Source organism: Mobula hypostoma, chromosome 4, assembly GCF_963921235.1.
Source record: "Mobula hypostoma chromosome 4, sMobHyp1.1, whole genome shotgun sequence".
Lineage (NCBI taxonomy): Eukaryota > Metazoa > Chordata > Chondrichthyes > Myliobatiformes > Myliobatidae > Mobula > Mobula hypostoma.
In genome coordinates this window covers 65,423,553-65,439,768 of record NC_086100.1, presented here as the reverse complement: position 1 = coordinate 65,439,768, position 16,216 = coordinate 65,423,553, and the positions used below count along the sequence as shown (strand labels likewise).

The 16,216-nt window shown below is 36.7% G+C and overlaps 1 protein-coding gene and 1 long non-coding RNA gene across 2 annotated transcripts in view; one reads left to right on the top strand and one right to left on the bottom strand.

Moving 5' to 3' along the window:
• The window catches only part of LOC134344810 (uncharacterized), a 101,347-nt gene that overhangs the window by 27,006 nt on the left and 58,125 nt on the right, over positions 1-16,216 (top strand). The gene's annotated exons all lie outside the window — the stretch shown is intronic.
• pax3b (paired box 3b) overlaps positions 194-16,216 on the bottom strand; it is a 103,399-nt gene continuing 87,376 nt past the window's right edge. Inside the window, exons 8-9 of the mRNA XM_063044915.1 lie at positions 1,836-2,082; positions 194-228 (exon numbers count right to left, since the gene is read on the bottom strand). Of these exons, the coding sequence (XP_062900985.1) occupies positions 194-228; positions 1,836-2,082 (282 nt within the window). The remainder of the gene's footprint in view (positions 229-1,835; positions 2,083-16,216) is intronic.

Below are 16,216 nucleotides of genomic sequence, written 5' to 3'. Positions count from 1 at the left end.
AGGTATCACTACTATTTAAACCAAAACATAGAATATGGGTCTCAACCAATGATCACAAGTGAAAACCATTATCAGAAAAAGACAAATGTTGGTTTGTTTCTGGGGAACAGATCCAACCGTTGTGGGCACCATGGTCCCATTATGTTTGTGTGTCCAGAACAAGGGTTGTTTCAACTTTTATGGACTTTTTCACTCATGCTATATCTGGCTTCAGATAATGAAAGGCACCTGTAATGGAAGTAAAAGAAACTTAGGAATGCTTCTTGTGACAACATCGTTGCAAGGGGCCACGTCAAATGCAGGTACAATGTTGTCAGGGCTAATCATGACCTGCCAAAACTACAAGGGTTACTTTGTTTATATTAGGACAAGTTTGACAGTACCACATGGATCCAAGAACATTGTCCAAGATGATGCCTGATTTGGCCTTTCTCAGAACATGTGTTTTTAATAGTGACATTCCAGTGGTGCTTTATTTTTTGACAGACCTTGGCCTTAGGTTCTACATAAATGGCAAGCATATATTAGGTCCTGGCAATTAATCACATCAAGATGCTGCTGACAGCACTGAAGATAATTATATAGAGTGCTTTAACTCAGCCCTTCAACTAACTTAGTCTGTTAGAAATAGGCAGAAGTTCTTAAGTGCATAGCAATGCCTTTTCAGGATATTTTGTACTGGTTATCTAATGATCTAACTCAATTTATTGACTTTCCAGTGATCTCTTAAGACAAAATCTCATCTTGTCAAAATTAAGTTTTGTTTCATTTGTGCTATCTCTCCATTTATTCAATAGTAACACTAACTGCAGCCACGGATTGTTTAACTTTATACTTATAGGCAAAGGGAGCCTGAAGAGGAAAGATTTACTAATTAATGTTAATATTTCAATTGCAGCACCTTTACGACTTTTAGAAGTACAAAAATAATAGTGTGTACTAAAAAGTTTGGCATTTCACTGAGTACATAGAATAATATGTTCACATCAAATTCTTCATGCATTCTCTTGATAGATTTGTGGATCTGTCTATTTTAAATCATTTAGCAATTGTTCAAATATAGAATTTGATCTAATGCTTTTAATCAGTGTAATAAAAGTGTAGGCATTTTAGAGAGATTTTAATTCCATGTTAGAAGAAACTTGTATCAAAGTTCTAATAGGGCAGCCTATAGACAACTAAACAGTTAGTGTTCTTTATTCATTAATTAAAACTACATCCCAGCTAATATAAGAAATAAAGTACCATCTGTCTGCTTGCTCGTAAAACAGATGATTACAGCCATGAGATTAAGTATTTTCATAATAATAGGTTTTTGGCAGTCTAACAGAACTTGAAGGGAAAAAATGCTGATTGTAGCCTCGCCAGACTGTGGTAACATCCAACATGGAGACTGCTATCCAAATAATAGGGCAAGACATTGCATTTTCAGATACCAGAAATGCACAGTACAGAAAAACATCACTTCTTCTTTTGTTCCTCAAATGAAATATAACATTAATCCTGTAATATATTTACATTAGTAATGGGCCCTCTTCTGATCGTAGTTCTTCGGAAGCAAATGTTGACCAAATGTATATTTTCTTTTTATTACATTTTGCATGCCCTGCTTGTGCATTTGGCTGGAATGTTGCACTAAGTGCCAAACCATACTAAAGGAGCAATATATTTTGTAATTATTTATTTTAAACAAGACTAATAAGGTTGTGATGAATTTCACATTCATAATCAGAGTTTGTATACTGAGTCACACATTTTGATACAGATTGATGAAGGATGGGGCGGATATGCATTTTTATAGCTAAACGTATTGCTGAGGTTGACATGGCACTTACTTTGCCCATATTGTCCATACTGGTATCCTGCCACTGGATCCATGCTGTAACCTGAGGAACTGTAAGTTGATGGACAGTATGACTGGGAGGTGGGCAAGGTGTCAAGAGGTTTCATTGGGTCTAGCCGCTGACTACAGCTGGCAGAAACAGAAGTAGATGGTTCCAGACCTCCAGTTAGTGGTGATAGGGCGTAGTCAGTTTGTGGCTGATGTGGAACGCCACCGGGATTTGCCAAAAGTCCCATGACCTGTAGAGACGCAAAGTCACACCATTACTAATATACTAAGACCATTTTTTAATTTTGAATGCATTTTTAAGATATTGTTTGAATAGTGTTTTCAGAGGTCTTTGCATTGATCATAAGCATTGGGGTTGTGATCCCAAAAGAATGTGGTCTCACTAAGCACTCCTTGTGAATTGAACAAATAGAGCATAAATTTTAATTACTGAGCAAACTACAGTAACAAAAAGATATGTTTCTCCAATCTATGTTAAATTTTTGGTCAATGGGAGTGAAATGAATAGGAGGAAATAATTTCTAAATTGGACAAACTGAGAAGTAAACATCTCTGTGGTAACATGTATTTACATTAAGACTGCATACCTCTGAAATAAACCCCTAAGGAATGGAACAAATTCAGTTAATTTAAAACATAATGTTAATGAAATCTTGGTTAAGCAAGAAGTGAAAGGACAACTATTTTGGGACCAGGACAAAGTCAATACGCTGGTCCTGATTTACCCCCATTCTCCAACTTCAAATTAGCCTCTTAAACTTTATACTGTCTCTGTGTTACAAGCATGACTTCCCTTCCTTGCCGACCACAATCAAGGCCTCCACAGGAAGCCAATCCTCTGTGCATTTGACATTGGAACCAATGAAATCAAGTCCCAAGTTCTAGATGTAATTTCATCCTAGTTAGCTGCTTCCCACCATCATTGGGTGTCTACTCTCAGGTACCGGTCTTGAGTACAAAGATTACCTGACAGAGGGAGCAGGTCCAGATGTAACTTGTTATCCTGCCATTTCAGCCCAGTCCTCTTCCTACCTGCTGAAGCTAACCTAGAGGGTTATTGCAGTCTTCAGAGCCTCTGATGCCTTTCAAGTGGCTTCCATGTTCTGGTGATGATACAGTGATACTACATCAACATTGCCTGAAATCCTCCTGGTCACGTTTGGGCCCCCATTTCCTTACATTGGTGCTGTCAGGAGTCCATCACTGGTAGACAATTACCCTGACCCATAAAAATGGGCCATGACTATGGGCTCAGAGCAGCAGGTGAAATTCGACCTCAATTCTACAGAGGGAGATTCAGGAAAGTTAGCCCTGGAAGTGTTGCACGCCTGCTGGGATGCCATGGCAGTCCTATGGCCAGTTAACTGAATGACAGGAGGGTAAAATTCCTAAGATAAATACCTTTGGATCAAGAGGAGGGAGATGTTGGCCAGAAAGAACTACAGTCTACAAGTTACTGGATTTGAATAAATCAAGGACAGGGGGAGCAGACAAATCAATTGTCTTTGTTTCCACCCATTTTGTGAACCTTGAATAATCTAATCAGAGCAATTGAATGTGGACACAAGGAGCTTCAGGCAATGACCTGCTAAACCTGAGACCATTCTCAGATGAGTAGCTCTTTATTATACAAATTGCCAGACGTATTGAAGAAGCAATCTGTAATTTTGTTAAACTCAGTGTCTGGATCACCTAATTTGACCGGTTTGGACAGTCAGAATTGAAAGATGCAAATGCACAAGGCTGGGTGGAAGAAATATAGAACAATGTTAGTTTTAGCCCTGGACTACAGCCAGTAAGGAGGTGATTCAGGTAAGTCAGGACCTTGAGCCAATGGGATGCAGATCCATCAGCTCAGCGGATGAGGAACATTCTAAGAGCCAGGAGCTGCGAATATGTAATGGCGATAACTCTCCAGAGACCAACCATCACAGAAGTAGAGGACCCCACAGACACATGGCGATCGGAGCCACGAGGAACACCTGGCCAGTGTAGACTGCTTTCCCGGGTAATCCCTTTTCTCTTCATTGACTCTTCATGGAGGGTCAGGGAATTCTAGTGGGTGTGCACACAAGTAGCTTGTGAACCCATATGCTTTTTAGTTGAAACAATAAAGGTTAGTTGTCAGGAAATACAGATTCTCTCTGTGCCTCTCTTATTATTATTACAAGGGGTGATTCTTGTAATAGCCCAGACTAAAATATGCATCAATATAAAAAGAATGAGTCTTGTTCATACATGAAATTCCTCATATCCTCATGTGGATCATGCACTAAAATGGAAACAGTCACATTTGAGTGGGACAGGTATCCAAGTCACTGTGCCAGAAGCGGGCACAAACACAAGGAAAGGACAAGAACAAGCAAACTGCTCCACCAATCTTGTCCATTTGACTTCTCCACATCAGAACCCTTAAACTCATCCCCTAACCCATCCACCATCCTCAGGTGACTAAAGCTAAGACAGAGTCTCTACTTTAGCCAGATTAATGTTTCAATACATAATATCTCAGATATAATTTAATAAAGATTACTCAAAGATATTTTTGAATTGCAGTTAAGAACAATTTCTGTCATTTAATTTACTGTCTTTGGAATGTTCATATTTTGCTTGAATATTTTGAAGTTTTAATTTATTAACACCACTCTTTGTTTCAGATATACAACACCAAAAGGAAAATAGTGGCGCCTGTTATTGCAAATTTCACTCAGTTGGTTCTTGTAAGGTTATAATGCATTATTTTTACACAAATATGTGCAATATCATCTTCCTCAAGTACAAAAATCAGCAATCCAAAATAAATTTTGTCTCAAATTATAACCAGATATTGAATATAATAGTGAAGAGCAATTTCTTGTCAAAGGCAATTTACGTCTCTGGTCTAATTTTGAGATCAAGTAACAGTGAAAAGGTGAAATTCTCACAAAAATAGTTTTAAATGGTAATTTTTTTTGTTATTGAAGGGACAATGCGACTTTTTCTCGAGGAATTTGATACATACTCAACTTAATATTTCTATAACTTAAGGCGTCATGGTATTCTATCAATTGTATAAACCTGCCCAGAGGCAAACTCTTAATATGTTTGGAGGAATGCCAGAGAAAAGATTGAATATTTTAAAGTTTCCTGTTTCTCAGAAGATATCAATGTTTGATCCTAAATGTCCATCACTGTAATTTATTAAGAGATAATTATTTTCTGGCAGTTATAGTAAAGGAAAAACCTGCCAGGAAAATAGGTAAGGAAAATAGATTCTGATGAAATTTTGCAACACAGTCTCCATTTGTAAGTCTGTTATTTCCATTCCTATACTGTAAATAAACAACTTTGCCTCTTGAGCATTCAGATGGCATATTGTAAATCAACATATTCAATATTTTAATCATATGTCTGGTTTCTAATTTGAAGTAAGGCAAAAAAAAAATTCGCCCTTCTACCAACTACAGATCCAGTTACTCTAACTGATGCTCAGTCATCACGACAGACTCGGATCATTCTGTAAACCAAATGTGAAAAGAATTGCTGAAGAAAATTATATATTTACACAGTATTGATTAAACTTCAAAATTTTACAGTTCCTTCCAGGCACAGTTTTGATATAGGATTAACACTTAGTTTGTGGAGGATTAAACAGATAGCTTTGATGCTCAGAGTGAGATTGTGTATTTTAAGTGTCGCACTTGAATTTCAGATTCCCAAATACATAGCAGTTAATAAGCAGTGATTTTATATGTAGAAATTCCACACCCGAATCAGAATTTTATTCCTGAAGAGGGATCAAATTCCTTGAAATGATTTGTACTCTTAAATTGTAATGGTCCAGTCTTCACAGTAAAACATTGGGCTTCTCGGCATCAGAATTATATTCAGGAGTAGGCCACTCAGCCCTTAGACTTGCTTTGTCATTTAATACCACGGCAGGGTTCATGGTAGATTAAATTCCATATTCCTGTCCACTCATTGTAATCATTTATATCCTTCTTTACCAAATATTCATCTACATTTGCTTTAAAATATTCATCAACATTACATCCAATGCCCTTGGAGGAAGAAAATTTCAAAGGCTCGTGAGCTCCAAGGGAAGAACAAAAATGTGTTTTATTACTGTCCTAAATGAGAGACCACATAATTTTAAATAGTGACCACAGTTCTGAAGCCTGCCAGAAGGGGAAATATTCATTCCACATCCACATTATCAAAACACCTTGAGATCTTGTAAGTTCCCTTTCATCCTCCTATGTTCCAGTGCATGCAGACTTATCCTGTTCAACCTTTTCTCATAAGTCAAGCAGCCCATTCCAGGTATTAGTCGAGTAAAGCAATTCTGAAATGCTTTCAACACATTAACATTTTTGCTTTGTGAAAGAAATCAATTCTGCACACAGTTCTTCAGATCTAATCTTACCATTGCCCTATATAATAGGAAAAACCTCTGTACTTTTGTATTTAATTCCCCTAGAAATAAGCAATAACATTCTGTTAGCTTTCCGAATTACCAAGTGGACTTGCATATTAGTCTTTTGTGAATCAGGACAGTTTGATTCCTCAGCTGAACAGTGTCAAACAACTCTGATGGCCTTGCTACAATGACCAAAAATGAAGCATGGACTACCCTCATTTCTGACGTCAGTGACAGTTGGGCATCAGTTCAGATCCCTGTCATCCAGCAAATGTGATCTCACTGAGCCACATGAACTGGCAGTCACATTTTAAAACTTTTACAAGTCATAAAAAAGCATGGTTTTTAATTAAACTTTTAAAGTTTTTACTGTGTACTAAGTTAAGTTAATTTGCATATGTTTATGGTATTGTATCATAGCAGTAGAGAAAATGTATGTCACATATGGAAGACATTCACACAATTATATCTGCATTGAAGAAGAGCTATCCAAGCTAATTTTATTTCCAATACTTGCAAGTCAGAACTTACGTATACATTCAAGATTTGTTTAAATTTGATGTGTGCATCTGCCTGCTCAGCCACGAGTTGCAGACCTCTAACACTTCCTTCATGAAACTGTTTTCATTATCTCCCCTCCAAGCTTAAAACCACATATTTAAATCTATATCCGTTAGTTTGTCTAAATTAAAGTTAAGAGAAATAGGTCCTTTTAATTATTTTATCTGGGCCCTGCATAATGTTACATATCTTAATTAATTTTCCTCTCATCCTCCTCAGTTCCAAAGAAAACAACCTAGCTTATTCAATTTTTCCACACAGCCAAAATTTTCCAGCCCTAACAAGACTTCCTCCACACCCCTATCAGTGCAATGGGATTCTCCCCATCTGTTAACCAAAATAATATGCAATATAGATTCAGTAGTCTAATTTGCATTGTATGTATTTAAACAATAATCTCCATGCTCTTATAAACAAATAATATTTATTTAGCTTATTAGTTTAAACTCAATTAGTTTTTGAAGCATTTCTGTGAAGATATGACAATCTACAGTCATAAAATCAATTTGTAAGGTATTGAGGTTTGCTAAGCAATAATTATGACTTAATACAGTCAATATGCAACAATCAACAGTATTTTAAAGCAAGTCTTATTTGTAAGTTTACATCAATTAAACTGATTTCCTTTGACTCTGTTGAAAGCTGTAAACAACACAGGCTGTAGGGGAAGACTGAATCAATGGCTATCCTCATTGGATGTCTCTGCATCTATAATTTAATGCAGATATTGGTATTAATTTCACAAGATAATGAGAGCATTATTTCAGGAAAGTCTCAGTTGTTTTTCTTGATGCTTTATTGCCGAAACAAGTTCAGTGGATCAATGAGCCATTCTCAGACTTGAAGTATGGTCAGTAATATCTCATCTTTAATCATTGATTGCCCAGCGGCGTGACCCCAGCAGGGCAGTAGTGCAACATATTTTTTCTCTGTGTCACCAAACTAGTCAAAAAAGTGGGGACAGTGCATGTTATGTGTCAGGTACCTGGAAGCCAACCAATCATTGATTATTAATGGAAAATTGATATATTTGGCTGTATCAGTAAGTATAGAATACAACACAGCAAATACATACAAACACATACAACAAAGAATAATTATTAAGGTTCACAGTCTAGGCTCATGTGCACAGAACATTAGATAAGGTACTTCAGAGTGACAACTACGCAATTCTAGTAAGATTTCAAAAAGAGAACAGAAAAAGTTAGAGTTGATGGAAAAATGCACTGAGAATTACTTTTGAACTGATTTTTTTATTTAATGTGTTGAACAATTTTAGAATCTTAGATTTTCAATTATGTACAAGATTCTAGTTTGAGGGAAATGAATTAAAGATTATTTTGTATATTTATTCCCAGGTTTTCAAGCAGAACATTACCCAATCTGGTCTTCAAAATCATTAGGATTAAATCTGTTCTCAATACGTGGTCCTGTCAGTGCAGTTTTATCACGTTGCCCATCTACCAATGATAGCCATTACTGATAATAGTGATATAGAATTAATTAACAGCGTGCATTGATTTCCAATAGAAATTTTAACATAAAAATTCAGAAAATCAATTTTTTAGAAAATTTGTGATAAATCCTTAAATGTCTATTGAGTAATGTTTTCTGCCCCAAGTGGTTTAATGCCGATAAGAATGCTCCAGGAATCAACCTGCAGTTGATTAACAGCAAAATAATTAGATTTTAGTAATTTCTGCATGGTTCTTTGAGAACAAGAAAAAGAAAGTATCCTGGGGCTATGGGGTGTCAGTTAAGGTATTTCAATGTGACCTTCTCACTTAAAGCATGGAGTTACAGGAAGGGCAGAACTAGTCTGCACCAAATCATACTGCAAGAACTGAATGAAAGGAGGACTAGTCTAGAGTAACCAGCCCCAGCTTGCTGGTACCAGGATGTTCCCATCAGTAAAGAGATGATTCAATGAATGCCCATGTGTAAAAAATGAATTTAGTAGAGAATTGATTGTTTTCAGCTTTGATTCTTCCAGAGATCATAGTTTAGGCCATAAGCATTCAATTGACAGTGCAGTCTTTACTGCTTCTATCCAAGAAAGAAACTTCCCAACACTTTTGACCCCTGACCCTTCTTAGATGAAATTACTAAAAAAACACAATTTTATTTCATCGACTAATGTTCACTGGAAGGAAAAGTTAAAACAACAAAAACTCATTTATCTTGGTATTAACTAGCCAGACTAATTCATAAATTCATATTGAAATTTATGAGTGTGAACAAAATTAAAATCTACTGAATAGTCTAAACACGTGAATTGATTTTCAATTTAATAGCAATTAAACTGCACTTTTTAGTAAAACAAGATAATTTTTATGATATAATTCTGTCACATGCTGACTGAAATCACAGAAATCTACAATGCACATTGTGCAGTTATACTAAAGAGAAAAGAATGATCATTAATTTATAGATATTGTAACTTAAAGGGAATTGCAAAGATCTCTGACATAGAAAATAGGAACATGGCAATCTTCAAATGCAAGGAAAGTTCATAATTTGGGGGAAGGGATTTGATATAGAACTTCCCTCCCCTCCACACAAATAAGATTTGGAATGTGATTGGACCATTGAACCATGCTTGTTTACAGTAATATTGATAGGAGAACACCTTTGTGTTCTCTGCTCTTTTAATGACTACTGTGTGCTGCCTGTACTGACGGCAATGTTCATTTACTTCACGCCACTAAAGAGAGCCCAATACCAATAGTTACTGGCACAAGTTCAACTCAGTGTGTATGATGTAAATCTAACCTTTACTTTTAATGGAGAGTTGCACTATAACTGAAGTAGATAATAGCAGATATGTAGGAAGCAAATTTGGCCCGAAAAATGGTAAAGAAGCTTACAGCAGGGGGAAAAACAGATCTTGTTTTGCAACTAGGGTCCTTGGTGGAGAAAGTAGAAAGTAGGACAGTTGTTCTGGATCTGCAAGGAATACTTTCAAATAGCTGCAGGCAGTGAAGGAAGTCGAAAGAAGAGACTAGTCAGCAACCGCCCTCCGGAGCTGTTGATGACTGGTGAAGTGGAGGTGGAGTGGGAGTCTTTCCTGAAGCTTAATGCATATCAGCCATGCAATATTAAGAAAAATTGTCGGCTGGAACTCTGAAAACCAAAGTGGCAATAGAAGGGTCAAATTACATTGCATACTGAATAGTATCATCTGTCTGCTCTGCACATGTCTGACAGACATTAGTTTTGTGAATGCCAATGCCATCATCAATATGGTGTGCAAGGTGACTAGCGCCAGTAACAGAGGTGTACATGAGCTCAGTGAATCCCAATCTATTCACTAAATGGAATGGATAACATTCTGAGTTTTATAAATTGTAATTTATGACTTGCACATAGGCATGTTTATTATTTTGTAGCATTATTTCTAATCGATAATTGAGCAGAATAACATCACATCATGCAATAGCTCCCCCATTGCTATTTGAGATGAACCAATTTTTAAATCATTTAGTACAATATACAGTATGTGTATCATTTAAGAATCAGCACCAGTGGAACTTGCATTGGATACAGGCACTAATGCTCCGCAGGCATATCAGTCAACAGATGGGCTTAACTCTGCCTATTTGGTTCCAATGGTGAAGTGGAGGTTAGACTACTGGACCATGAGATCATAAGCCACAGGAGCAGATAAAACCCAATTGGGCCATCAAGACTGCTTCATTACTTGATCATGGCTGATTTATTTTCCCTTTCAACCCCATTCTCATGCCTTCTTCCTATGACATTTGATGCCCATACTAATCAAGAAACTATCAACCTCCACTTTGTATGTACTCAATAACTTGGCCTCCACTGCCATCTGTGGCAATGAATTCCACTGAATCACCCCTTTCTGTTTAAAGAAATTCCTCCTCACCTCTGCTTTAAGTGGCCATCCTTCTATTCTGAAGCTGTGCCCTCCGGTTATAGAATATCCCACCATTGGAAAATCTTCCCCACATCCACTCTATCTCGGCCTTTCAACATTTGGTAGGATCCAATGAGATCTCCCTTCATTCTTCTATACTCCAGCAAGTACAGGCCCAGAACCATCAAACACTCCTCACACATTAACCATTTCATTTCTGAGATAATTCTCATAAACCTCTGGACCCTCTCCAATCCCAACATATCCTTGCTTAGATATGGGGCCCAAAACTGTTCAGCTGTGGTTTGACCAATGCCTTATAAAGCCTTAACATTAATTTCTTGCTTTTATAACCTAGTCCTCTCAAAATGAATGCTCTCCAACACGAAGGCTTAAATTAATGTGAATTATGCACGAAATGCTCCAACTATAAATTAATTGGGAAAACTTGCATTTTATTATGTGTGATTTAACAAAGTCAACAAGCTTATAACTAAATAAAGCATTCTTTAACATAGAAACATCCAAGGTAATTCACCATTGCAACATCAGCTACAAATATTGATCATGAATTATAGATGTAGACGTTCAGACATATGAACAAAACCTTACTTAAGACTTTTAAGAGACAAAAAGAATTAGGAATTCCAGAACTTTGGGTCTTGAGAATTGAAAGCAAGACCACCAGCGACAGAATGATTAAATTCAAAGATGATCAAGAGGCCGGAAGGAGTATAGATATCTAAGCAGCTGAAACAATTCAATGAGACTACGGAGAAAGGGAGCATTGGGAGCATGCAAAGATTTTAAAACAAGGATGAAAATATTAATTTTAAGATCATTTTTAAGCAGCAGCTAATTTAGATTATTAATCAGGTGTTTGATGAGTGAACAGGACACCTTCTAAGTTAGCACTCTAGCAATAGAGTTTTTAGGTGTCCACAGACATGTGGAGCGAAGAAAATGGGAGGTCAGGCAGTGAGATAATATTTTTTAACTGCACATAATAGAAATCAACCAGAAGAACACTTGACTGGTCAAAACTAGAGATAACAAAGGTATGGAATTAGATTTTAGTAATGGATGAAGTGAGGCACAGATTCAACAAATGCTCGGCTAACTTAGTAACAATGCTGATGTGAGCTCCATGGAGGATCAAGTAGTGGTATAGAATCATCGAGGAATGCAACATGGTGGTGCTCCTGCCCACTGTGTTCACACTTACTTACAGGCAACAATTGCCGGACTAATCCATTCCCCACCTTCCCAGCAATCCTCCTGTAGATTTCATCACTCATCCAACATTAGGGATGAAGTTACAATGGTTAATAAAGCTACCAACCCACATCTTTTTGGGATGATGGAGGGAATTCGAGCATGCAGAGGAAACCTGTGCTGTCATAGAGAGATCTTGTAAACATAATACAGACGTCACCTGAAGTCAGGGTTGAAACAGGTTGCTGGAGATGTATGGAAGCAGCTCTATTACTTGTACCACTGTAATACCCTGTGAGCAAGCACTCTGGTTCACAGTCACTGAGCTGCCAGGGACTAGTGAAGTCCATTAATGGGAAACAGGAACAGGAAAAGTCTTCCCTCTATTTACAAACAGTTGACGCAAATTTATACACATCCAGGAGTATACAGGGACATTCTAGAAATTAGTCTAGTGAACCCTTGAGCATGTTCTACCATTCATTGATGACTGAATTTAGCATCCTCAGTTTTCCTCATATGTCTGGATCTCTTTAGCTATTAGGATTATCAGCAGTTCTTTCAAAACTATAGTTAATGGTTTAGCATTAAACTTCTATGGCAGGGAATTGTACAGGTTCACCACTATTTGGGTGAAGAATTTCTTGTCATTTCAGACCTAACTGGCAAATTCTGAATCCTTACTCATGATCATTAGAAACACCTTCCTGAATTTCTTTTGTCCAGTTCCAACAAGATTTTACATTCCAATGAGATCCCTTTTCATTCTTCCAAGTTCTAGTGATATAAGGCTCTTAGGCCCTGAAGATTTATCTGTCTTGATGGATTTCATCAATTTTCATAGCACCATTTTTTTTACTAATATTTCAATTTCACTCAGTTCCTCCTTCACCAGACTGTTGGCTTACTGACATTTCTGCGAGGTTATTTGTGGAGCCAAGGGCCAAAGTCCTTGTCCAATTCATTTGCCATTTCTTCACTCCTCATTATTAATTTATTTCTGAGGGTAAGATCTTCACTAATTTCCTTCTGTTCACATATCGGAAGAAACTATTACCATTAGTTTTATATTACCTACATGCTTTTACTGGAAATCTATATCTCTCTTGTTAATTAACCCATTGGTTCTCCTTTTCTTAACCCCAGACTGTTCCCAGTCCTCACGTTTACCGCCTTTTCATTCCAATTATTTGTTGGATCTGATGCTGTTCATGAACTCCCTCATGAGCTATGGCTGAATCACCCTTGCTGTTTTATTTTTCTGCCAGTCAGGATTGTACAATTGGGGTGTTCATCCATGAACTCCGTGCCTTGCCCCATAAGTAACCTTTTACAACATATCTTTGCTAATTTTGTCCATTTCTATTGAATTTTCTTTTATTCACATTCAGGACGTGACTCTCAAAGTCACTTACATCACTCTCCATCTGAAGGAAGAATTGCATCATACAATTGCTCCTCCTCAAGGGGCTTCAGGCAACAAGGCTGCAAATTAATCCTTTCTCATCGCACAATATCCACTCTAAGATGACCTGCTCACTAGCTGGCTCCTTGAAACATTGGTCCAGAGAGCTACTCCGTGTAGATTCCTGTAATTCCACCTCCACAGTATTATTACTGATTTGGTTAGCCTGAAATATATGCAAAGTAATCTATCATTACAGCATTACCCTTGTCAAATGCCCCTTAAATTTCCTGTTTAATGCCATCCCCAATATCACCACTGCTATTTATATATAAGTATTCAACTCCCACCAGTGCTTTCTGTTCTTCTCTACTTCTTAGTTTTCTTCCATAGAGATCCCACATCATCTGGACCAATATACTTCCTCATCATTGTACTAATCTTCCAAATTTGAAATGCTGTCTCATCACCTCACCCTTTTTCATGTCCTTCCTAACTTTAAGATACCTTTGTATGTTTTGTTTACATTCTTGGTTTCCCTGTAGTCATGTCTTAGTATATCACATACATGCACGTTGCTTTGCACAATTAATTCATCTATCCTTTGTCTTAATGCTCCATGCATAAGCTTTTAGACTTGTTTTTCACATTGTTTGCCTTTCTCCCTTGTTTTCTATGCCTTATACTTCTGTTTTTGTCCTTTCTGACTTTTTGTCACTTTTCCAGTTTCCTCTTTCTCTTTCTGCCCACAAAAGTTCCCATTCTCCGGCAATTTTAATTTAAAATCTCCTTTATTACACCATTGGTGCCAGTCCTGCCCTGATACAGCCCTTTCAACTTATATTAATTTTTGGAGTCAATTTCAATATCCCTAGAATTTAAATTCCTCCCCTTTACACCAGGATTGGCCATTTAGGATTAAAACGACAAGAAATTTCTTCACCCAAAGAATCATGAACTTGTGCAATTCCCTACCATATAAAACTATTGAGGCCAAATCAGTAAGTATATTTTTCAAAGAACTAGTGATAGTTCTAATAGCTAAGGAGATCTAAAGATATGGGGTAAACTAAGGAACAGAGTACTGAATTCAGGAGTCATCAAGATGAATGGTAGAACCTGTTCAAAGGTTAGTTAAATTAGTTGCTGGAATAGATACTTCAAAGATAGGAATGTGGCCATATCTGATTTATCCTTCCAATTTTGCTGGTGTTAATCCTGAGATTCCTATTTTTGAGGTCATTTTTGTAATTCACTTCCTAAACCCCAATTTGTTAAACAAATCATTTGACCATTTAGAGATAATGAAAGATCTGAAAATGTGGTGGTAAATTAGAATGTCATCAGAATGGTTTTGGAATTAATGCTGTTTTTTAGGTGAATGTTGCCGGAGTTAATGTTAACCTGAAAATTAGAAGGCGGGGAAAGAACCGAGGTTAAATCTTTCAGAACACAGAGGGTAATTATGCAGTTGCAGGAAGCAGAGGCATTGCTGGGAAACCTCTGACTGAATAATCCATAAAAATGGAGTGCAGCCCCACCCAGCTGGTCAATGATGATGGGGCCATGAATGCAATCGATCTTGTCAAAAGCCTTAGTCCGATCAAAGAGGACAAAGTGGAATGGGTTACCTGTGCTGGCGTGCCACCAAATGTCATTAATGACTTTAATCAACCTTGTTGCAGTACCTATTATAATTTTAAATGACAATAAATAGCATCATTTCTGCTAAGCATGTTTTCTGATGCACTTATATTGCTTCACATAACATGTATTTTACTTATGAAAATTTAGCCTTTGTTTTACTCATGTGAAAGTTTTCATTTGCTGCTTAATCATTCATCCCAATACTAGCAATAAATCTATAATAAAGCATACTACACTGTCTCCCAAAAATATTGGAGCGGATTTCCGAAGCAGGGTGGAAAATTGTCATTAGTTTATAGTATGCTTCGTGTTACCAACCTGGATGAATTTTTAAGCAAGTGTTTTTTTTCCCAATTTATTGAAGATTAGAATTATTTAATGAGATTGGCACTCATTTAGCTGAATAACATCACATCTGCTGCCTGTTAGAATCTTTTTCAGCTCACAACTGAAAGCAATAGACATTGAACAAAATAAAGTTCTGGCAAAGTCATTGATAAATTGTTGTGGGGAATTTTCTACAAAATCAGTAATTAGTATTAAAACTAAGCCATTGACTACCATTGACAACAGAGAACCAATTATGGAGAGGTGAAGGCAACTAACAACCAGCTATGTTGCATTTCATGTTGATCCTAATCAAATTTTTCCCTGCATCAACTTAAGAATGGAGACAACAATTTCCATCCAGCTCTCTGATGATCCACTGCTCTTTAAGGAGCTATAATTGAAGATTAGCTCTACTATAGCAGATAGACATTTCATTATAATAGTAGTCGCATTTTCAAATTCATTTTAATGTTAGCTTAATTGGGAGAGTGGAATTATTTCACCCTGAATGGAAATTCACTACATTGTACTTGCATTAACTAAATTCAGTGGTATAAGCATTCATTTGACAACTATTCTGGAAGTTAAAGCATGAAAGTTTAAAATGATGAATATTAAATCTAATCACTTAACTTAATGATATTCAAAGTGTCATAACAGCAATGGAAAATCCTGAGCTTTGGAACTATTTGAAGGACAGTGATGCATTTTTTTCTGTATTATAATTGACCTAAAATCCTATGTTGACTGATAGCACAAATATGTTTACAGTTTTGAAAATATCTGCAGATGCTGGAAGTCTGAAATTAAAGCAGAAAATGCTGAAAAAATATTTGTAAGTGAGGCAGAATCTGTGGAAAGAGGAAGAATTAATCTTTCAAGCAGAAGACATATGACATTAGTTTTGATAAAGGATCATTGACA